General features: G+C 39.1%; 1 protein-coding gene across 2 annotated transcripts in view; it reads right to left on the minus strand.

The window, feature by feature from the left end:
- The window catches only part of Med13 (mediator complex subunit 13), a 124,942-nt gene that overhangs the window by 31,215 nt on the left and 69,183 nt on the right, over window positions 1-24,544 (minus strand). For both annotated transcript variants that reach the window (XM_045159209.1, XM_045159208.1), the window contains exons 11-17: window positions 23,564-23,645; window positions 19,830-19,951; window positions 16,647-16,737; window positions 16,125-16,339; window positions 15,644-15,840; window positions 13,003-13,919; window positions 2,030-2,191 (exon numbers count right to left, since the gene is read on the minus strand). In XM_045159209.1, coding sequence (XP_045015144.1) covers window positions 2,030-2,191; window positions 13,003-13,919; window positions 15,644-15,840; window positions 16,125-16,339; window positions 16,647-16,737; window positions 19,830-19,951; window positions 23,564-23,645 — 1,786 coding nt within the window. The remainder of the gene's footprint in view (window positions 1-2,029; window positions 2,192-13,002; window positions 13,920-15,643; window positions 15,841-16,124; window positions 16,340-16,646; window positions 16,738-19,829; window positions 19,952-23,563; window positions 23,646-24,544) is intronic.

Here is a 24,544-nt window from a genome sequence, read left to right on the forward strand (position 1 = left end):
AAAGTAATTCACACAATATCATAGAAGTAGCCGAGCAGGAATCTGAACCCAGGAAGTGCACTTCAGATCAGTACTATTCAATCTCTCAAACACAATAAAAAATCGATTCTTCATCAATCTACTTGACATCTTCAACACAGTTTGGAGAAGTAGAAACTTAACTGATGAAATTTAAAATGACACTGCAGAGTGGAATTTAGCAAAATATGCTTTTAACTACCCACGCCAAAGCCAAGGGTATATACACGGAAAATTAGCTGTACAGATCATGATAAAACTCTGCATGTCAGCTGGGTGGGGTGGTGCACACTTGGGAGGCAGAGGTAGGAGGATTGCTGTAAGTTTGAGGACAACCTGAGACTACAGAGTGAATTCCAGATCAGCCTGGGCTAGAGTGAGACGCTACCCTCCAAAAACCAAACCAAAACAAAACAACAAAAATCTGTATGTTTATAAACAGTACACTGGTAATAAACATTATGGGTAAAATTATACAATAAATACAACTATTAAGAAAAGAAAGGAGGACAGGCGTGGTGATGCATGCCTTTAATCCCAGCATTTGGGAGGCAGAGGTAGGAGGATCGCCATGAGTTCAAGGCCACCCTGAGACTACATAGTGAATTCCAGGTCAGCCTGAGCTAGAGTGAGACCCTACCTCAAAAAACAAACAAACAAATAAACAAAAAAAAAGAAGAAGAAGAAGAAGAAAAGAAAAGAAAGGAATGGGGCTGGAGAAATGGCTTAACAGTTAAGGTACATTCCTGTGAAGCCTAAGGTTGACTCTTTAGGTCCCATGTAAGCCAGATGCACATGGTGGCATATGCACCTGGAGCTCATTTGCAGTGGCTAGAGACTCTGGTGTGCCCATTCTCTCTCCCTCCCACCTTCCCTCTCTCCCTCTATCTGTCTCTAATAAATAAATAAATGAAAATAACATCTTTTTTTTTTTTAAATAAAGGAAGATCTCTTTCTGTACTGATAGTCATTGTCATTAAAATCAGTAAAGGAACAGGAATGTAAATAAGTATTCTGGTTTTTTTTTTTTTTGGAAGTAGGGTCTTGCTTTAACCCAGGCTGACCTGGAATGGAATTTGCTATGTCATCTCAGGGTGGCCTCGAACTCACAGCAATCCTTCTACCTCTGTTGGGATTAAATGTGTACACCACCACGCCCAGCATATTCTGATTTTTTTAATTTTAAATAAGCTTTAAGCTGGGCATGGTGGCGCATGCCTTTAATCTCAGCACTCAGGAGGCAGATGCAGGTGGATTGCTGTGAGTTCGAGGCCACCCTGAGACTACAGAGTAAATTCCAGGTTATCTTGGGCTAGAGTGAGACACTGCCTCAAAAACCCGGAAAAAAAAAAGAGCTTTATATTAAAAAAATCTTAGCAACCTGCATTTTCATGGAGCCATTAGATTATATATTTAAATCATTCGATCACTAATGAAACTAAGAAAAAGAAAACACAAGAAGCTCAACTAATAAACATAATGTATTCTAAAATATGAGAAAGATTTGAAGAATAAGAACTATTTATTATCTATTATTCCAGGGCTGAGGATGTGGCTCAGTGGTATACTGCTTCCCTAGCACATATGATGCTCTGGGTTTGATCCCTAGCTCCTAGCTATACATACATATACATATATACACACACATACACACACACACACACACATATATATATATGAGGGCATATAGAACTTATTATACCTATATTACATATATATTTATAGGTAGATTTATCCCATCACAGGTAATCATAAAGTGACTATACACCTACAGAGTATAAATTTGCTAATGTCACATTCTACCTTGTCTTAATTAAAAAAAAAAATTTTCCCCAACCTTTATTTCTCATTCAATTGTGTAAAATAATTTAGGATTTAAAAAAACAGTGATACGTCCCTTTCTGAATAGAAAATCTTAATAGAAAGCCAAACATGTATTTAAGGAAGATGGATGTGCTCATTTTAGGACTGATATAAAATAAATCATTATACATTACCATAAAGTACTTACCGTAAGAGCCTCGGCCAGCCATTTTATGAAACTGTTGCCAAGTGAGAGGACCTTGAACTCCCCAAGGTCTGACTGTTCTTTTTTTCTGAATAGCATCCTGAAGAACTGGCTGAAGAGAGAGGAGCATTCGAAGTATATCCTGTGAACACTGCATACTCATATCTATAAGCATAAAAAAAAAAAAGTGAGAAAGCCAAGCTTGGTGGCACATACCTTTAGTCCAAGCACCAGGGAGGCTGAGGAGTTAGGAGGATCACAATGAGTTCAAGATGCCTAGAGCTACAGAGTGAGTTTCAGGTCAGCCTGGGCTGGAGTGAGACCCTGCCTCAAAAAACAAATTAAAAAAGTGAGTAATAACTGTTATTGGTACCATAAAATTTTTAGATAATAAATGTAACTAAGAAACTTTAGCTTTTCATTACAATGATCAAACAGCTGTTTGCACAGAAAACTATACAGTTTCATAAAGTGTTTCTTTTACGAGACAGATGTGGGTCTGGAGAGATGGCTTAGTGGTTAAGGTACTTGCCTGTGAGACCTAAGGACCCAGGTTCAATTCTCAGTACCCACATATGCCAGATGCACAACGTGGCACATGTGTCTGGAGTTTGTTTATGTGGCTAGAGGCCCTGGCATGTCTCTCCCTCCCTCTCTTTCTATCTGCCCTCCCCCTCAAATAAATAAAATATTGACACAAGGTTGCACATACACACAAGGTGGTGCACAAGTCTTGAGTTCTATTACAGTGGCTGGAGGCCGTGGTGCACCAATTCTCTCTCTTGCTCACTTGCTCTCACTCTCTCACATTAAAAAAAGGGGGAGGGGTGGGCAGTAGGTAGTAGGTGGGAGGTGGGAGGGAGGGAACACACATTTAAAACCCCAGCATTTGGGAGGCTGAAACAAGAAGAAGACAAATTGGAGGCCAGCCTGGCTAATCTAGCAAGACAATGGAAGGGAGGGAGGGAAGAAGGAAGAAAGAAGAGAGAGGACAGATGTATAGGAGGTCCTTTGGAGTTGGGGATATACCTCAGTTGTAAGCACATGCTTATGAGGTGATAGGTTCAACAGACAGCACACATCCAAAAAAAAGGTTCTTCTAGATACAGAAAAATCTCCATAAAATATTCATTATAATCAGTGTACAATTTGAATAAACTTTCTCTTTTGCATTTACTCTGATTGTTTCTAGTGCTTATAGGTATTTACTAGAAAGAATTCTGCTTCACATTAAAATAGGTTATGAATAATGTTCCTTACTTCTCACTACTATGGTAAAATTGTAAGTTAATACTGGTTATAATGATTAATTTTAGAGAAATAAGACTGTAACAACTCTGAAATATAAGGCTGTGGCATAGCTTGGTATAGACTGCCTAGCTGCATAGTGCTTTGGGTTCAATTCCATGCTCCATAGAAACAAAATAATTTTGAATAGAGCATTTACAATAATAAGCTTGATCACACTAGTTTTTTTTATGTCTGATAGTTTTAATTTATTTATTTGGGAGAGAAGACAGAGAGAGAATGAGCGTGCCAGGGCCTCCAACCACTACAAATGAACTCCAGATGCGTGTGCCTCTTTGTGCATCTGATCACACTAGTTTTTTTTCTTCAAAAATTTTTTAGTATTAACAACTTCCATGATTATAAACAATATCCCATGGTAATACCCTCCACCTCCTGCCACTTTCCCCTTTGAAGCTCCATTCTCCATCATATCTCCTTTCCCTCTCAATCACTCTCTCTTATTTTGATGTCATGATCTTTTCCTCCTATTATGATGGTCTTGTGTAGGTAGTGTTAGGCACTGTGAGGTCATGGATATCCAGGCCATTTTGTGATCACACTAGTTTTAAGAAATAATACTGGGGGCAGAAGAAATGGCTTAACAGTAAGGTATTTGCCTGCAAAACCTAAGGACCCATGGTCAACTCCCCAGATTCCACATAAGCCAGACACACAAGGTAATGCATGCATCTGGAGTTCGATTGCAATGGCTGAAGGCCCTCTCATGCCAATTCTTTCTCTCCCTCATTAAAAAAATAAGTAAACAAACAGGCCATGGTGGCACATGCCTTTAATCCCAGTACTTGTGAGACAGAGGTAGCCAGATTGCCATGAGTTCAAGGCTACACTGAGACTACATAGTGATTTCCAGTCAGCCTGGGCTACAGCAAGATCCTACCTCAAAAAACTTTTTAAAAAGCAATATTAATATTGGGTTGGAGAGATGGCTTAGTAGTTAAGGTGCTTGCCTATGAAGCCTAAAGACCCAGGTTCGATTCCCTAGTTCTCACATAAACCAGATGCACAAGGTGACACACACATCTGGAGTTTGTTTATAGTGGCTAGAGGCCCTGGCTTACCCATTCTCCCTCTGCCTCTTTCTCTCCCTCTCTCTCCAATAAATAAATAAATAAATAAATAAATAAATAAATAAATAATATTCATAATAATAATACTATCCACAGATAAGATCTATATATTATCCAATTGTTTTAACTGCATTGCTGACCAACTATCAGAATTGTTATGAAAAGCTAGGCATGATAGCGCACACCTTTAATATCAGTATTTGCGAGGCAGAGGTAGGAGGATCGCTGTGAGCTTGAGGCCACCCTGAAACTATACAGTGAATTCCAGGTCAGCCTGAGCTAGCACGAGACCCTACTTTGTAAAACAAAAATAAAAGCAACAACAAAAAATAGAATTGGTGTGAAAGATGCTAATTAATGTCAAAGAAAAAAAATCATTGAACGATATAGATAATCTGGCCCTAGATTGTTCAACTTTATGATTAAACCTGTTTAATCATTCAACTTTACTTATTATTACCATTGCCTAATTTATCATTGTTGGCTTTAATTTTCCTTAACTAAGAAGTACACACAACAACACTTTAATCATATAAAAGTTATAAACCAGGCATTGTGGCACATGCACTTGGGAAGCTGAGACATGAAGACTGATACACATTCCAGACTACTTGGGTTATATAAAGAGACCCTATCTCTAAAAAAATAAAACAATCAAAATGATTATTAATAAACTCTATATATAATGGAACAATATTTCCTCACTCTAAATGGCAACTGGGATATAAGACATGAAATAAATGACTAAATACGTTAAGTTAAAGCATAAAACTATGAACTATATCTTCACTAGAAATATGTATATGTGCAGATTTAAAAAATCTAGGAGTTATTATTGGCTATGACTTTTAAATGTAATCATGTGGGAGCTCTGTGAAAAATGCACATGTGGGCTGGAGAGATGATGGTTCAGTGGTTAAGGCACTTGCCTTCAGAGCCTAAGGATCCAAGTTTGACTCCCCAATATCCATGCAAAGCCAGATTCTAATTAAGAGTGAGTCTCACAGATGTTTGTTTATTTACTGAGGATCAAACCCTACAGACAAGGCAGCCAAGTGTTCTTCCACTCTGCTATGTTCCCAACACTGACATTCTAATTCTTTAAAAGAAAGAAGATGATGTACTACAAGATACGGACTGTGATAGTTATTGAGAATGCTATGTAAATAAATTCTTATGTCTTTAGGGGCATAATAATCTTGCAGGAGGAAGATTGCCAAGAAAAATGTAATTAAATTACAAATGCTAAGGAAGAAAGATATGCCCAAGTTAAAATCTAGATGAAAAGCAATCATTAACAAGGGATAAGTTTTTTTTTTTTTTTTGGAGTGATCATGGGGATGACATATAGCAATAAAAAAAAAAAAAACTATGCAACCAGAAATGAGGCCCAGTATTTATAGGCACAGATTTTTGACAAAGAAACCAAGAAAACTTAATGGAGATAGACATCTTTCCAACAGATGGTCTCAGACAATTGGATACCCATATGCAAAACAATTACACTTGTCCCCTTCTGTACACTACATAGAAAAAATTAATTCAGAAAGGATCATATATATAAATTTCAGAGCTCAAGCTCATAGGGGAAAAAATAGAAGAAAAATTTCATGTCTTTGGATGACACCAAAAGCAAAAGCAACAAAAGAAAAACACAGTAGACTACTGGACTGTATCAAAATTTAAAAACATGCCAGGCATGGTATTACACGCCTTTAATCCCAGCACTAGGGAGGCTAAGGTAAGGGGATCACCATGAGTTCGAGGCCAGTTTGACACCACACTGTGAATTCCAGGTCAGCCTGTGCTAGAATTAGAACCTACCTCAAAAAAAAAAAGGAGGGGGTGCTGGAGAGATGGCTTAGCTGTTAAGGTGCTTGCCTGCAAAGCCAAAGGACTCAGGTTCAACTTCCCAGGACTCACATAAGCCAGATTGTTTGCAGTGGCTGAAGGCCCTGGCATGCCCATTCTCTCTCTTTCTCTCTACCTACTTATTTCTGTATCTCCCCCTCTCTCAAATTAATAAACAAAATGAAACAAAACAAGCCAATCAAAACCACAAAACAGCAGCCAGGTGTGATGGCACATGCCTTTAGTCCTAGTACTTGGGAGGCAGAGGTAGGAGGATCGCTGAGTTTGAGGCCACCCTAAGTCTACATAGTGATGAATTCCAGGTCAGCCTGAGCTACAGTGAGACCATACCTTGAAAAATATGTATATATTGTATTGTTCTATTTACATGCACTGTCCATCCAAAAGGAAAAAAAAAATCTACTTAGAACCCAGTTGATTAAAGACTGTCTAAAGAATGGAGAGAAATGGGGAGTAGACAGTACAAAGGATTTGGGGGTGGTATTTTTGTTTTTGGGCTGATGGAAATGTTCTAAAATTGACTGACTGTACGGATGGTTTCTTTTTTATCTGGGAGAATTACATGGCATATTTATAGAATTTTATGAAGAATGTAATCCGAGGTAGTGTGATGGTATGGATGGGCAAAAATAGGGACAAATTATCTTCACCATCTACTATATGCCAACCACTATTCTAACTGTTAAGAACACAGACAAGACCCTACTGCTGAAGACTCCACCTGCCTGGGCTGCAAGACATTGAGAAATCAAGCTAGAGTGAGCTGGAAGCCTCCTCCCTGTTGAGGACCTGTCAAGATGCTTTAAAGAGCTATGTTACATGCACACAACCACTGGAAGAAAAGCCATCAACAGTCCTAACCAGCAGTGAACCTTACAAACTTTTCGACTGTCCAGCCAGACCACGTGTACCACTGCTCTCTGACTTAATTTGAGGCCCACTCCATGGGAGGGAATTTCTGTCTGATACTGAAAACTGGTCAAAAGCCTATGACTGGGAAGGTCATAAGCTCTGGGGTGGGGGAACTCCTACTGTTGTCTGGCTAAACACATATATTATGCCCACCAAAATGTCCTCTAAATACTTAAGTATATGCTTATATTAGCGATGACTTTTGGTTAGAGAAGCTTCTCTTTTCAGATGATGGTAGCTACTGGGGTGAATCACAACTGGCCAAAGTGACAGTGGAGAGGTTCAGCACTGAGACATCCCTATCATATCCTCCGAGGCTCAGGACTCATTGTAGAAGACCTGGCAGAAAGAATATAATGCCAAAGGAAGAGCGGAAGTGCTTACAACACTATCTTCCAGACATGAAGTGGCCTAGATACTCCTGACCTCATAGTGGCTGACATCATGTACACAAGACTTACATAATGGGAGGAAAAATGATGGCATCAAAGCAGAAGAGACTCGTTAGAATGAAGAAGAAATGGATTTGAGAGATGAAAAAGAGAAGTGGTGGGAGGAGATTATGATCATGGCATATCATCTCTATGGAAATTGTCAATAGAAAGTTTAAAAAAAGGTAAAACACATTTGAAGAGGAATTTGCAAATGCAATGTTAAAATATCACCTGATGAGAGTTAAAAGGAGACAAGCTGAGTACTCATCAATACTTAGCGGGAAATTTCCATGTCAGAGGAAGTAACAATATCATGTAGGTGCTCAGTCCTATTTCACAGTGCTACTATAATTTAATCCCAAAATCAACATGTGCCATGTTAAATAGTTTTTTCTACCATCTAGCAAATAGGTTGGTTCCTGCAAACTAATAATAAAGAGCACTGCTAATGCTACTGCTGCTTTTCTTTAGTAACATTTGAAATCTGACTCTGCCAGGCATGGTTTCTGTTTGTTTATTTATTCATTTCTTTTGGTTTTTTGAGGTAGGGTCTCACTCTAGCTCAGGGTAACTTGGAATTTACTATGTAGTCTCAGGATGGCCTCAAACTCACAGCAATCCTCCTACCTCAACTCCTGAGTGCTGGGACTAAAGGCATGCACCACCACGCCCAACCTGTTTTATTTTTTTAATTTCATGATATTTACTTACATGGCTTTTTTTAAAAAAGTAGTTTTTTTAAAAAAATATCAATATTAAGAGAAGTTGACTATGTTAAGGATCACAGGTGCCCACCAGTGTCTGGCTTTACATGCATTCTGGAGATTCAAACTCAGGTCCTTATGTTTGTGCAGGAGGCACTTTATCTACTGAGCTATCTCTCCAGCATTTTTTTTTTTTTTTGGTAAAAGTAAAAGTAAAGGTCTTACAAAGTTACCCAGGAAAGCCTCAAATTCCTAGATCTTGTTTGTACCCTTAGCTTCCTGAGTAGTAATATTACAGGCACATGTAACACACCTTTCCTTTTAAAATGTGGTCCTTGAGAATGACAACTGGATGACTCATAATATGTCATGCATAAAAATCAATAGTAAGCTCATGTAGATGACCCATTTTCCTTTAATAATATTATGATAAAGATAATGAACAACTATGATCTCACTGCCCAGAACAGTCCTATTAAGTGCCTCCACCTATTCTATTCCATGGTCATTTTTGGAAATGTATATAATTTCAAGAATTAATCAAATCCTGAGTTGTGTATGCATATGAACAATGTATTTAGTTTGGCTTATTTCAGGACTTGTAAAAGTAAACTGTCCTTATATGTAATTCTGTGAAAGTTATTCTAACTTCACCCCAAAATACTATTGCTACAATTTTTATTCACTTTCACAGATTATAAACATTTCTTCTATACTACCATTAGTTCTAGTATTCCTAGTAGCTGGAAAGCAATTAAAAGGTAAAAGTTCTTTATGGTTCCCCTAATACCAAACACACTGTTTCCAATGTGTCCAAAATTGACTGAATGATCAAATGGCACAAAGTACATATAAACGTTATGAGGTTTCTATGGCTTAGCTCATCGAGTCTTTACACTGCCATACAAACCACAGGCGCGTCTCAGTGGCACGGCACCTGCTCGCCTGCACAAGTCTCTAGACTCCCTCCCTCCCTCCCTCCCTCCCAAAATGCCAAATGAACGTTTTCAAGATGTTTTAGTACTGAGAGGTAGAACTGAGCCCTATACCCAGACTTTTATTTAGAAGTTAATGGGTAGAATGTGAAATTTTTGCATTTTTAACAAGTTCTTAGGCAATGGCTGAAGCTGTTATGAGAAATTAGACTTGATTATCAACTTATTCTCCCACTGTCTCAATTGGCCCCCTCTTCCTCAACTATAAAAGCAATCACTGAAAAAAATTTCACTTTTATCTTGTCCAAAGAAGTAATGTCTTTTCTTCTGGTTACAACGGACATAATCTTAAGTAAGGGTGCACCTTTCCTATTGCTTGGACAGTGGGTTCCATTACACCTCACTCATACAATGACTATGCTCATACAGTTGTATTTTTTTCTTCAATAGTTTTCATGAAGAAAATGGGATGAAGAAAAGGGAGGGCCGGCTGTGGTAGCACATTGCCTTTATTTTAATCCTAGCACTCGGGAGGTAGAGATACAAAAGCCTCAGGTAGCAGGATTAAGTTTTAGATACAAACTTCACTACATAATGAACATACAATGAATATTAACCAATTTTTGTTTGGTTTGGTTTTGTTTTTTTGAGGTAGGGTCTTACTTTCTTGCCCAGGCTGACCTGGAATTGACTACATAGTCTCAGGATGGCCTCAAACTCAGTGATCCACCTACCTCTATCTCCTGAGTGCTGGGAAAAGGTATGCACCACCACACCTGGCTATTAACCAATTTTTACACACACACACACACACACACACACACACACACACACACGTGAGGTGATAGTTTAACCTAATTAGCTTACAAAGTATCCATATATCAAATGATCCATGTATTCAAATAAATGAAATTATCAATTTAAAATTTTCCTCAAGACAGGATCATTTTTCATGTAATGTAAAAACTTACAACACTCTTTTAATCATACTTCAAGTTCCCCCATATTTAAATCTGCTTCTCATCCCAATCGCCTATGCCTACACGAATCACGTTAACTGGAATTGCTTGTCAAGGTCACCATCAACCTGTATGGGGGTCATATTCAATAGCGCTGTCAGTTTTCACCTTTCTGTAATACATCAGGATACTATGGTGCAATATAAAAACTATTTGAACAGATAATCACTGCATCAACTATTTCTCATCCTTACTTTTTAGAACACTCTACTTTTGGTTTTCTTTCTATCTCCTCAGTTTCCTTCTTGCATCCTATTCTTCCACACCTCTAAATACCAGCTCCATCCTTAAAATGACCTATCTATAATCACTCTCTAAGGTATTTCACGCAGCTCCATAGATCTTTTTGTTTGTTTGTTTGTTTGTTTTTATCGAGGTAGGGTCTCACTCTAGACCAGGCTGACCTGGAATTCACTCTGTAGTCTCAGGGTGGCCTGAAACTTACAGTGATCCTCCTACCTCTGCCTCCAGGCTTCCATACCTTTTTTTTTTTTTTTGGTTTTTCGAGGTAGAGTCTCACTCTGGTCCAGGCTGACCTGGAATTAACTCTGTCATCTCAGGGTGACCTTGAACTCATGGCAATCCTCCTATCTCTGCTGGGATTAAAGGCGTGGGCCACCACGCCCGGCTTCCATACCTTTTAATACTGATAACTTACACAGAACAGCTATTTTATCTCCAGAGCCCATCACACCTCTGAAGATAAAACTCCAATCTCTACATATGAACTTGACCTCCTACTACATTGTTTTCCTCCTCTGAAAAGACCACCATTCATTCATCTACTTATGTGTTTGACTCTTCATCTTTTTTCCATGTATCAAGCCCTGACAATCCTATATCACAACTATTTCAGGAATCTACTACTTATATTTCTATTGCTTTCAACCTTGTCCAAGCTATCACTATCTTCACCTGAAATGCTGCAACTGTCTTCCAATCAATCAATAGTCTACTCTCACTTTCATCTACTTCTCATTCGAGTTATCTTTTAATAGTTTCCCATCACATTAGAATAAACTCTAAAGGCATTACACAGCCTACAAAATCATGCATATTTTGGTACAAGTTTGACCTCAATCTATTCCCTCAACATTAGTTTCCTTAAGTTCCTTAAACATATCAAGCCCATTACTTCTTTTTTATTTTTATTTTGTAATGAGAGAGAGGGGTGGGACAGAAATGGTATGACAGGGCCTCCAGCTACTATAATCAAACTCCAGACACGTGCACCACCTAATGCACTTGTGCAACATTGTCCCTGTGCCACCTTGTGTATCTGGATTACGTGGCATCTTTTGAACATGAGTCCTTAGGTTTCACAGGCAAGTGCCTTAACCACTAAGCCATCTCTCCAGCCTGCACATTATTTCCTCAAAGCCTCTACACATTTCATTGACTGCAAGACTCTTCCCTCAGTTAACTTCATTCTCCCACTTCAGGCAAGTGTCTCTAAATGCTGTCTTTTTTAAAAAAAATTTTTTATTTTATTTTTTTTTAATTTTTATTAACATTTTCCATGATTATAAAAAAAACCCATGTTAATTCCCTCCCTCCCCCCATACTTTCCCCTTTGAAATTCCATTCTCCATCATATTACCTCCCCATCACAATCACTGTACTTACAGATATACAATATCAACCTATTGAGTTCCCTCCTCCCTTCCTTTCTAAATGCTGTCTTTTGGTAGTATCTTCTATCATACAACTAAAATAGCACACACTGAAGTTGTGTTTTCCCTCTAGGTTTTGCCCTGCTTTTTCTTCAAAGTATTTATCACCACCTGATATGCCATTCATTTACTTGTTTACTTTCTGTCCCCTCCATGAAACTGTATGCTCAAAGAGGCTAAGGAATGAATGAACAGATATCTGCTTTATTCAATAGTGAATGTAGAACACTACTGAACAAAAGCAAGGTGCTCAATAAATGACAGAACAGAGGGCATGGCCCAGTGGTGAAGTGCTTGTGTAGTATGCATGAGGCCCTGAATTTGATTCTTAGCACCACAGAGGAAAAGAAGATGGCTGACCAAAAAAAAAAAATCATTCTCTGCATACCACCATGTGACATACCTTTTACATTTCTTTCTTTCTTTTTTGTTTTTGCTTTTCAACTTTAGGTATTTGTTTACAGGGGTAGGGGGAACAGGCACACCAGCCAGAGCCTCTTGCCACTGCAAATGAACTCCAGGTACACAACCCACTCTATGCATCTTTATGTGGGCACTGGAAAACTGAACCATGGCTATCAGCAGTGCCTTTAACCATTGAGCCATCTCTCCAGCCCTCATTTTTTACATTTCTATACAAGTATAAAAGTACTAATGTACAATAACTGTACTTTTATTACTGAAATGAAATAGCTGAGACCATATCTCTAAAATGCCATCCTTAAAAGAGGCTTAAAAAAGACATTTTAGTCCAAATTTAAATGTACATGTTACTTGTCCTCAAGAAAGAAAAGCAAAAAGCATGTACAACTAAGGGAAAATAAGCAAATTAAAAACTGTTTCAGAGCTGGAGAGATGGATTATTGGTTAAGACACCTGCCTACAAAGCCAAAGAACCCTTGTTCTATTCCCCAGGACCCATGCAATCCAGACGCACAAGGTGGGACATGCACCTTGAGTTTATTTGCGGCGTCTGGAAGCCCTGTTGTGACTATTCTCTATCTCTGCCCCCCAACAAATAAGTAAATAAAAATAAAAAGCATACACACCATTTCGTTTAGACCAGGGGTGTAGGCATGAACTCCTTACGAGTGCTTCGTCAGCCTTTCCTCCTGACATATTATCCATGAACTGACGCCCATGTTCCAATGCGAGACAGCAGTCAGTGCAACAGTCCCGCTCTTCTACACGTACCCAATTACTAATTACACCAATCTTGGGGAAAAAATTTTGGTCTGCTGCTCCAAAGGGTGAAAATAAATTAGTACACTGATCTTGTAGCAGTAATATCAACTCATCAGGCAATTTTTCAGATTCCTTTAGCCCTCCATTAACATGTTCCGTAGAGGTAGCCCTGAGAGCTTCAAAACGTTTTTCTGCTTCTTTGCCACAATCTGTATTGCGTCCTATGATATCTAGTTCATCTTCAAGAAATAATCCTGAATTGTTTCCAAATTTCCGGTTCATGACAGCACTGAAGCCACAGGTACACCTATACTGTGCTTCCTGTGTCGGGTCTGGAATGTAAACTCCAACATCGGCACCCTTGATATTCATGTTGCAGACACAGATACAGCAGCTATCAAAGTTACAGTCTTTGAACAAATTCATAACTGATTCTGAAAGGATGAGGTTTACATAAAGACTGTGTGCTTCAGGGATGGAAGGTATAGTTGCAGGTTCAACAGAATTAAGGGGTCTGCATGTGGATGGGGTGGAAGCTGGTGAATACAAGTCAGAATTTTCATATTTGACTGAACCTTGAGCACTGGCAGGTCCACCAGCTCCACGAGGAGTCCGAGGAGTCCGAGGAGTCCTTGGAGTTGGAAACCTAGGGGTGGACGGAGAAGGAAGAATTCCTGGTCCGCTGTTACTAGGAGGTGCACTGCTAGGAGGCATCCCAAAAGAAGTATGGGTTTGAGGTGTATAAGCAGGGCCATATTCTTGATCCATATTACTTCCATCACTATTGTCACCAGGATAAAAAAGAAAATCAAATATATGTGAAAAGAACACATTAGTAATGTAAAATACAAACAAAAACACCTCAAATGTTTTTAACATTAAAACTTTGATAAGATGATTAGTGTAAGTATTAGATGTATAATTAAGACTTTTTTTCTGGTGACTATGTCTACTCTGGGTGTTGTGATGAACTAATAACCAACCAACAAGTTTCAAAATTAAAATTAAATCAATATGTATACTTATTCACATCTAGACAAAGAACTTATTATCTATATAAACTTCTTATACTAGAAATATTCCTGTTTATTAAGTCCAACATGCTACCAATTATGAGAAATTATGACTATAAGCCAGGAGTTATGGTGAACACCTTTAATCCCAGCACTCAGGAGGCAGAGGTAGGTGGATTGCTATGAGTTCAAGGCCACCCTGAGAATACATAATGAATTCCAGGTCAGCCAGAGCTAGAAAGCAAGACCCTACCTCAAAAATTAAAAAAAAAAAAAAAAAATTAGAGAGTTGTTCATATGTAAAAAGTGACAATAGTAATTTTGAGATATTACCAATTATACTCTAGCATGGTGGCGCACACCTTTAATCCTAGCACTCGGGAAGCAGATGTAAGAGGATCTCTGTGAGTGAGAGGGCAACCTAAGACTACACAGTAAATTCCAGGTCAGCCTGGGCCAGCATGAGACCCTACCTCGAGAAACCAAACATCAATAATAAAAAAAGATACTACCAATTATAAAATACACAACTTCATGGATGATGACACATGTGGAGTGTATAAAAACATGGAAATGTGAGAATGGCAATGACTTAAAAGGTGCTCCTAACTGGATGTGGTGGTTCACGCCTTTAATCCCAGTACTTGGGAGGCAGAGGTAGGAGGATTGTCATGAGTTCGAGGCCACCCTAAGAATACATAGTGAATTCCAGGTCAGCCTGGGCTAGAGTGAGAACACACCCCCAAAAACAATAAAAGAAAGGAAAAGGTGCTCCTGACATTTATTTTCAAATACTCTACCCATACCTTTTATCATTACATTATAATCAACCAGAATGCCAACCCCCTCTATTTATTTCATTTTATTGTCTCGATTTATTGAGGTAGGGTTTCACTCTAGTCCAGGCTGACTTGAAATTCACTATGTAATCTCAGGCTGATCTCAAACTCACAGTGATCCTTCTACCTGTGCCTCCTGAGTGCTGACATTAAAGGCATGCACTACCACGCCACTGATGAATTTTTTAAAATATTTATTTGGCAGAGAAAGAGGGACACAGGAAAGAGAGAGGGAGAGAATGGGTGCACCAGGGCCTCCAGCCACTGCAAACAAACTCCAGACGCATGCGCCCCCTTGTGCATCTGGCGTGGGTCCTAGGGAATCGAACCTGGATCCTTTGGCTTTGCAGGCAAACAACTTAGCCGCTAATCCATCCCTCCAGTCCCCCCCCCCCCCGCCCCTTTTTTGAGGTAAGGTCTCACTTTGGTTCAGCCTGACCTGGAATTAATTATGTTGTCTCAGGGTAGCCTCAAACTCATGGCGATCCTCCTACCTCTGCCTCCCAAGTTCTGGGATTAAAGGCATGTACCACCATGCCCAGCTTTACTGTTGAGATTTTTAAAACTAGTATTTTTTCCCAGCAGACCAAGTACTTCTACGGGGAAAAAAAAAGTATGTAAGCACTCAAATACTGTAATGACATAAATCATACCCCTCTTTGATGAATGACATTGAAGGCCCAGAAGGAAGCAATTCTAGTTTTCCAACTGTCCAACTCTGACGGTAAATACACTCTTCTGGCAATTTGATAGGAGGCAGACATTGGCTTGGTAGGGTTTTTAAAGGTGCAAACATGGAACATCCTACTAAAACTTGACAATCTTCAGGCTTATAGACATAAGAAAAATCCTATAATATAAAGAACATGGACTTTCAGTATCGTATCTTGCAGGGACAAAAACAAAAAAACAAACAGATCAAATTGACTGTCATTGATTCTGATGCTTTAAACAGAACAACATATACATGTCCTGTGTTCTAGTGTTCAATGAGCTCCAATGAGTGTCACAATTCAGTTCTCCTACTTATTAGGTAAGCACTAGAATTAACTATAAAAACACTAATTCTAGAAGAAAATATAGGAAGTACATTATTTTTCTAAAAAAAAACAACAAAAAAAAACAAATACTTACTTTAATTTCTGAAGGTTTTGGGCTACAGAATCCCTCATCGACCTCAATTTTGAACTGCGCTCCTATACAAGAATTATTTCCTTCTAGTACAGTTCCTCCAGGTGTTGTATCCAGACTACCATAGTCTTTATTATTCATATTCATTGGGGAAAATCCCATAATATGTTGTTCTAATGATGGTGGTGTAGGGTACATCTTATGAAGATCTGCAGTGCCTACATTTACCAAAACACACATTTTTAGCTTACAACTATAAAGAGGTCATCTATGTTTAAAACAAAAGAAGTAGGAGCCGGGCATGGCGGCGCATGCCTTTAATCCCAGGACTTGGGAGGCAGAAGTAGGAGGATCACCATGAGTTCGAGGCCACCCTGAGATTACATAATGAATTCCAGGTCAGCCTGGGCTACAGTGAGACCCTACCTCGAAAAACAAAACAAAACAACAACAAAAAAAAGTAGGGAGTTTTGCTGAGGTTAAAAGTTTACAAATTGGTCTAGGGCTCACATCTAGAAAACTTACTTATGCAGGATAATGGATCCAGATTTCCTGTCTTTGATTCTTTACAGCTGGCTTTATCATCTGATCCATTTGCTGATTTTTTAGATCCAGGCTATTAAAAAAAAAAAAAAAGCATTTATTTATCTGAAATCCAATGTGATCTCAATGTAATGATCAGTCATATGTAACTTAAAAGAGAAAATCCCATTCGTCAAAAGTAGTATTCCAGGGCTGGTAAGATGGCTCAGAGGTTAAAGACACTTGTTTGTAAAGCCTAATGACCCATTTTCAATTCCCTACTATCCACAAAAAGCCAGATACACAAAGTGGGACATGTGTCTGCAGCAGAAGGGAGACCCTGGCACGCCTATTCTCCCCCTACTCCTTCATTTCCGTTTCTTTCTCAAATAAATAAAACATCTAGAAGTAGTATTCTGGGGTTGAAGAGATGGCTCCACAGTTACGGCCCTTGCCTGCAGACCCTAATGAGAAGTTCAATTCCTAGTACGCACATAAAGCCAGATGCACACAAAGTGGCACATGTGTCTGGAATTCAATTGCAGTGGCAAAATGCCCTGGTGTACCCATTCCCTCCCTCTCTCTCTACTTGCAAATAAATAAATAAAATGTTTAAAAGTAGTAGTCTGAATCTATGACTAAGCCAAGACATGCTAGTTAGTTATAGTTGAAAATTACAGTGGTCTCTCAATAGTTAAGTCTCTTACTAACAGAGAAAAAGAATGATTCCCCAAGGAAAATACACAAAAAAGCAACAATAACCAGCAACTTGAAACCCGTTAAAAGATAAGCATTTATAAATTAACATTGGAATGATTTTTTAGCAAAAGATGTTTATTATTTATTCCTTTACACAGAAAACATTTAAGTTTCCTACATGATCAATCACCCCTCTAAATCCTTTCTTTCTTCATTTTCACCTTGTTTTAATCTGCTTATTCTTGTAAAAATACTGTAATACAAAACAAAATAAAAAAACAAAAAAAAAAAGAATGAAAAAACAAGAAAAAAAATAAGAAAAAAAAATATAAAACAACAAAAAAAAAATACTGTAATAGGAAGCCAGGGGTGGTGGCACATGCCTTTAATCCCAGCACTGGGGAGTCAGAAGTAGGAGGATCACTATGAGTTTGATGCCAGCCTGGAACTATAGAGTGAGTTCCAGGACAGCCTGGACTGCAGTAACACCATACTTCAAAAAAAAAAAAGAAAGGAAGGAAGGAAGGAAGGAAGGAAGGAAGGAAGGAAGGAAGGAAGGAAGGAGGAAGGGAGGGAGGGAGGGAAGGAGGGAGGGAAGGAGGGAGGGAAGGAGGGAGGGAAGGAGGGAGGGAAGGAGGGAGGGAAGGAAGGAGGGAAGGAAGGAGGGAAGGAAGGAGGAAGGAGGGGAAGGGAAAAGAAAAGAAAAGAAAAGAAAAGAAAAGAAAAGAAAAGAAAAGAAAAGAAAAGAAAAGAAAAGAAAAGAAAGGAAAGGAAAAAATGTGGATTAGAGAGGTTGCTTAGCGGTTGAGGCACTTGCCTACAAAGCATAAGGACCTAGGTTCAATTCCCCAGGACCCTCATAAGCCATATGCACAAGGTGGTTCATAAGTCTGGACTTTATCTGCAATGGCAGGAGGCACTGGTGGGCCCATTTTTCTCTTTCTCTAATAAATAAAGAAAAATAAAACATTTGAAAAGAATGTAAGAGCCGGGCGTGGTGGCACACGCCTTTAATCCCAGCACTCGGGAGGCAGAGGTAGGAGGATCGCCGAGAGTTCGAGGCCAGCCTGAGACTACATAGTGAATTCCAGGTCAGCCTGAGCCACAGTGAGACCCTACCTCGAAAAACCAAAAAAAAAAAAAAAAAAGAATGTAAGAATAAACCTGAGAGGGAGAGCTCACATAACAAAACCAGGTTCCTAAGTAAATGCACCTTTAGGATCTGAACAACCCAGATTTTAGTACCTCCGATTATTACTATTGTTTTTCTGTTGATCTTTGAGATAGGGTCCCATGTTACCTATGCAGGTTTTGACCTCCTTATGTATCTGAGGCTGGGCTTGAGCTCCTGATACTCTGTAGATTTCACCTCCCAAGTGCTGGGATTACAGCAAACACTACCAAATCTGGTTCTCTCCAATTTTTAAAAATATTTTAATTTTTTATTATTCATTAGAGAATAGACAGAGAGCAGGAGGGGGTGGGGAAGATAGAGAATGGGCACACCATGTCCTCCAGCGACTGCAAACAAACTCCAGGTGAACTCCAGATGCATGTGCTTACATAGGTACTACAGAATCAAATCCTTGGGCCATTAGGTTTTGCAGGCTAGCACCTTAACCACTAAGCCACCTCTCTAATGTTTTTAAAACTCCCATTTGTTTCATGTCTTCTTTTAGACAAATATATATATACACAACCTTCTTATTTTTTAAGCTCAGAGAAGCCACAGCTAGTGTGAATGGTAGCAGAGAGAAGGCCCATTATGTACCAAAATACTCAGTGAGTAATGCCCTAACATAGGCTACATTAGGGAATACAAAGTAAAACCTCATGTACAGCAACATCAGCCACACCTAGATTTGTAATATATTTGTATCTAAACTCATGTATACATGAATATGGGTACACATATATTGACAGGATTGATATATATTATACAGGACAACAACGACCAAATATGCCAGTTAGTTCCTAAGCTACTTCTATCAAATAAAAAAATAATTCCCATTTGTGATAATGAAACATCCAATTCATTAAAATTACTAGAACTGATATTCTGTGGAAAGATTAAATATCATTCTTTTCTTCCCATTTTGTTGCTACAATGTATGTCTTATAGAGGTAATGTCAAACAAACTGAGAAGAGCTGGGCATTTCCTTATAAACTTACAAGGCATGAAATTTTAATGTTAATTACTTTATATTCTGAGTCACTATCAGAATCATTGTTGTGCTTTCTAAGTACTGCAGAAGGACACATGGCAGATCTCAATTAATCATAGTCACATGTCCTCCAAACACACAAAGAAAATAAACTCACAGCATGTTCAGATGACTAGAACATGAGGTTAAAATAAACCAATTAATTTTACTATGAAATATTACCTATTGTTCTGAACTAAAACAGTATTCAGGTCATAAATTATTTCAAAAACTAAACACTGGAAAATGAATTTATCCTATAATCCTTAATAAGATACTCACTGTTAGCTCATCTTCATCAGAATTGAACAGATTATCGAGGTCAGTGTAAGACACCGCCAGGTCTGAGTCGTAAATCAAACTGGTTGATGGAGGACGGGCATGGTTAGTAGGGCGTGGAGCATCTACATATGACAATCAGAAAAATTAAATTAAAAACCCAACTATTAGCTAAGTATTATTCTATTTTCCTAGACATAAAACCTCAAGTTTTTCTTTACCAGTTTATTTTTTAAACATATTTTTCTATTTATTTGCAAGAAGAGAGGGAGGGACAGAGGGGAGGGACGGACGGACTACTAAGGCTTCTTGCCATTGCAATCAACTCCAGGTGTGTGTACCACTTTGTGCATCTGGCTTTATGTGGGTAATTGAGGAATAGAACCAGACTTTGCAAGCAAGCACCCTTCACTGCTAAACTATCTCTCCAGCCCCAAGCCTAAAGTTTAAAGATAGCTACACAACACGAAATTGTAATTTCCTATTTAGAATCTAAACATTTTCTTCTTAGAATATAATAAATGATAGTGCCATTCCCAGGAAATTCCAAAGGCTAGGTAAACTACAGCATACTAAGCCCTGTACATAAATAGTAAATATATAAATGTTATTACAAAAGAATTAAAACCATAGTTTTTTCATTTTAAAAACAATTATCTCTGGGGGGGGGGGGTGCATGTGCCATAATAGTGCACACTGAAAGGCCAGAGGAGAGAGAACCTCATGGTACCTGTGTTCCATCATCTCTGACACAGGGCCTCATGCAAATGAACTGGATCTATTTGACTGTAAGTAGTTTCACCGTTTCAGATTCTCCTGGCTCCACACCCACACTGTCTTAGGAGCCTTCGGATGGCAGGTAAATGTGCCATTTTGAATTTAGTTTTATTTTGGTGCTAGAAAACTGAACACAGGCTAGCAGGTTTTACAAACAAATGTCTTTAACCACTAAGCCATCTCCTCAGCCCAATTTTCCAATTTTAACCAGGTGAATGTTATGCCATATAAAGGGAAAAAGGAGAAGGGGGGTGGGGGTGAAGGAAGAAAAAGCTCTCTAAACTCGTACACGAGGGAAAACTAAAGATTTCAGAGTTAAAAAATGAGTTCTGGAGTCAGGTGTGGTGGTGCACGACTTTAATCCTAGCACTCAGGAGGCAGAGGCAGGAGAATCACCATGATGTTCAAGGCCACCCTGAGACTACATAGTGAATTCCAGGTCAGCCCTTGACCTAGAGTGAAACCATACTCCCCCCCCCCCAAAAAAAAAGAAAGAAAGAAAGAAAAGAAAGGAAAGGGAAAGGAAAAGAATGAGTTCTAGTCTGGGAAATGGCTGAGTGGTTAAAAGGCAAAATCTTGTTTACAAATTTAGTGACCTGAGTTCAATCCTCCTCAGTGCCCATTTAAAGCTGGGAGCTAAGAAGCATGCAAACCTATAATCTCAATGACTTATGGCAATGGGTTATGGAGCCAGAATTATCCAGAATCTCACAAACAGCAGGAGCAGCAGCAGCCAGAGAGGCCCCGCCTCAAACAATGAAGATGAAAGGAGAGGAGAACCACCACAAGGCTGTCTTCTGACCTCCACATATGGCATACAAGCCTCCTTAGTCACACACCTACACACTTAAACAAGTAAATAAAAAAATAAAAATTTAAGGAGAGGTCTTAGGGCAAGGTGTGGTGGCATACACCTGTAATCATCTGCTGTAGCACTCTGAAGGCTGAGGAGGGAGGAGCACTTGAGCTCAAGGATTTGAAACCAGCCTGGGCTATATATAGCATGACCCAATTTAAAAGGGAAACCTAAAAATTGAGTTTTAGAGTTGGAGAATGGCTCATCAATAAAGTTCTTGCAATGAGTCTGGATTACACAGCCAGATATAAAAGTTGGGCATGGCAACATGTGCCTATAATCCCTGAAGAGGAAGCAGAGAACAGAGGTACCCTGGGGCTTGCAGGCCAGCTAATCTAGCTGACTTGGTAATCTCCTGATTTACTGAGAGACTTGGTCTCAAGAAATATGGCAGAAGCAGAGCTAGAGTTAAGACCCTACCTCGAAAAGCCACAAAAAAAGAAAGGAAGAGAGAGAGGGAGGGAGGGAAGGAGAAAGGAAGGAAGGAAGATGGTGGGGCTGGAGAAATGGCTTAGCAGTTAAGGTGCTTGCCTGCAAAGCCAAAGGACCCAGGTTCAATTCCCCAGGACCCACATAAGCCAGATGCGTGTTTCCGGAGTTCACTTGCAGTGGCTAGAGGCACTGGTGTGCCCATTCTTCTCTCTTTCAAATAAATAAATAATTTGGGGCTGGAGAGATGGCTTAGTGGTTAAGGCGCTTGCCTGCAAAGACTAAGAACATGTTCGAATCTCCAGGTCCCACGTAACCAGACACACAGTGACACAGTGCACAATAGTGCACATGGGCACACAAGGGGGCACAAGTACCTGTAGTTAAATTTGTAGCAGGCTGAAGGTCCTGGCATGCCCATTCCCTCCTCCCTCCCTCCCTCTCTCTCTCTCTCACACACACACACAGAGCAAATGAATTGTAGCCAGGCATGGCGGTGCACGCCTTTAATCCATCCCAACACTCAGGAGGCAGAAGTAGGGGGATCCCTGTGAGTTCAAGCCCACCCTGAGTCTACAGAGTGAATACCAGCTCAGTGTGGACTAGATGAGATCTTACCTACTTTGAAAAAAAAGGATAAATAAAATATTTTTTTTTAAATATGGTGGGCAGTGATTGAGGAAGGTGCCCAGTATCAACATCTGGCCTCCACAGGCATACACACAAATACACAAACACACACACAAGTGAATTTTTATCTTATATATTTATTTGACAGAGAAAGAGGCAGACAGAAAGGGAGAGAATTGGAGTGCCAGGGCCTCTAGCCACTGGGGGAAATGAAACCTGAGCCCTTAGGCTTAAAGGCAGGTGCCTTTACTGCTAAACCACCTTTCCAACCCAAAATTCAGTTTTTGGATGTAAGGGGCCTTAGGAAATACTCTATCTAATCTATTCATTTCATAAGGGAGTTATTTTTATTTATATAGAGATCTGTAAAAATATATTTTATTTTTATTTATTTATTTGACAGAAAAAGAGGGAGAGAGAATGAGAGAATGGGCGTGCCAGGGCTTCCAGCCATTGCAAACAAACTCCAGATGCATGCACCCCCTTGTGCATCTGGCTAACGTGGGTCCTGGAGAATCAAACCTGGGTCCTCTGACTGTACAGACAAATGCCTTAACTGCTAAGCCATCCCTCCAACCCAAGTTATAAAACAAAAAAAGTTGGGCTGGAGGGATGGTTTAGCAGTTAAGTTGCTTGCTTGAGAAACCTAAGGACCCAGGTTCGATTCCTCAGTACCCACGTAAGCCAGATGTACATGGTGATGCATGTATCTGGAGTTTGTCTGCAGTGGCTAGAGGTCCTGTTGTACTCATATTCATTCTCTCTCTTCCTCTCAAATAAATAAATAAAAATTAAAAGTTTTTTTTAAGTTTAAGAGGTTCCTACAATTTATATTCAATCTCGGCCAAATGCTAAAAGTGGTAAATTACAACAATTTAAAACAAAGTATCTGTCACTTGAATTTGTTTATTAAACAATAAATCCATCCACCCTATAAAACATATAAATTATATAGAAAGGAATAGTAAAAGTTCAACAATACCACATAAGCTTGTACTAATAATGCTGAAACAAAATAATTTCGGTTAAAAGATAAAATTTTTACCTTGCTTAATAGAGGGATTAAATAATGACATAGCATCTTCTTCATGTGATAACACTGTAACAGTAGATGTTCCATCTTCTACCTACAAATAATATTACATATTAAGTTAAAAATATATGCTTTACCAACTAAACTGATCAATTTTTGAGTGGCTATGGGTCAAGTATTCCCCTACTGACTCTATATTCATTTATCACTATTTTTTCCCTTTTTGTGTGTGTGTGGAGGGGGGGGAAGGGTAGGGGGAAGAAATGGCCTCACTATATAGGTCAAGCTGGCCTTAAATTTGTAAGGCTTTTCCCACAGTTTTCCCAGGACTAGAAAGTATGTGTCACCGTTAGCCAGATGCACAAGGGGGCACATGTGACTGGAGTTTGTTTGCAGTGGCTGGTGGCCCTGGCGTGCCCATTCTCTCTGTATCTATCTGCCTCTTTATCTCTCTGTCACTTTCGAATAAATAAATAAATAAAAATAATTTAAAAAAATAAATAAATAAAAAGTAAAAAGAAAAAAGAAAAAAAAAGTAAGTATGTGTCACTATACCTAGCTGATCACTAATTTTTTTTTCGGGTTTTTTTTTTTTTTGGTTTTATGAGGTAGGGTCTCACTCTAGCTCAGGCTGACCTGGAATTCACTGTTAGTCTCAGACTGGCCTTGAACTCAGTGATCCTCCTACCTTGAGTGCTGGGATTAAAGGTGTGTGCCACCACACCTGGCCTAGTTTATTTTAATTTGTAAGGTGAGTACATTGTTCATTACAAAAGTTAGCAGTCAGGTGTGTTGGCACACGCCTTTAATCCCAGCACTTGGGAGGCAGAGGTAGGAGAATCACAGTGAGTTCAAGGGCAGCCTGAGACTAACAGTGAATTCCGGGTCAGCCTGAGCTAGAGACCTTGAAAAACCAAAAACAAAATTAAAAAATTCTTAAAATAATAATAAATTAACATTAAAATGCAGGGATGGGCCTGGAAAGATAGCTCA

The sequence above is a fragment of the Jaculus jaculus genome, chromosome 9 (genome assembly GCF_020740685.1).
Source record: "Jaculus jaculus isolate mJacJac1 chromosome 9, mJacJac1.mat.Y.cur, whole genome shotgun sequence".
Classification (NCBI taxonomy): Eukaryota; Metazoa; Chordata; class Mammalia; order Rodentia; family Dipodidae; genus Jaculus; species Jaculus jaculus.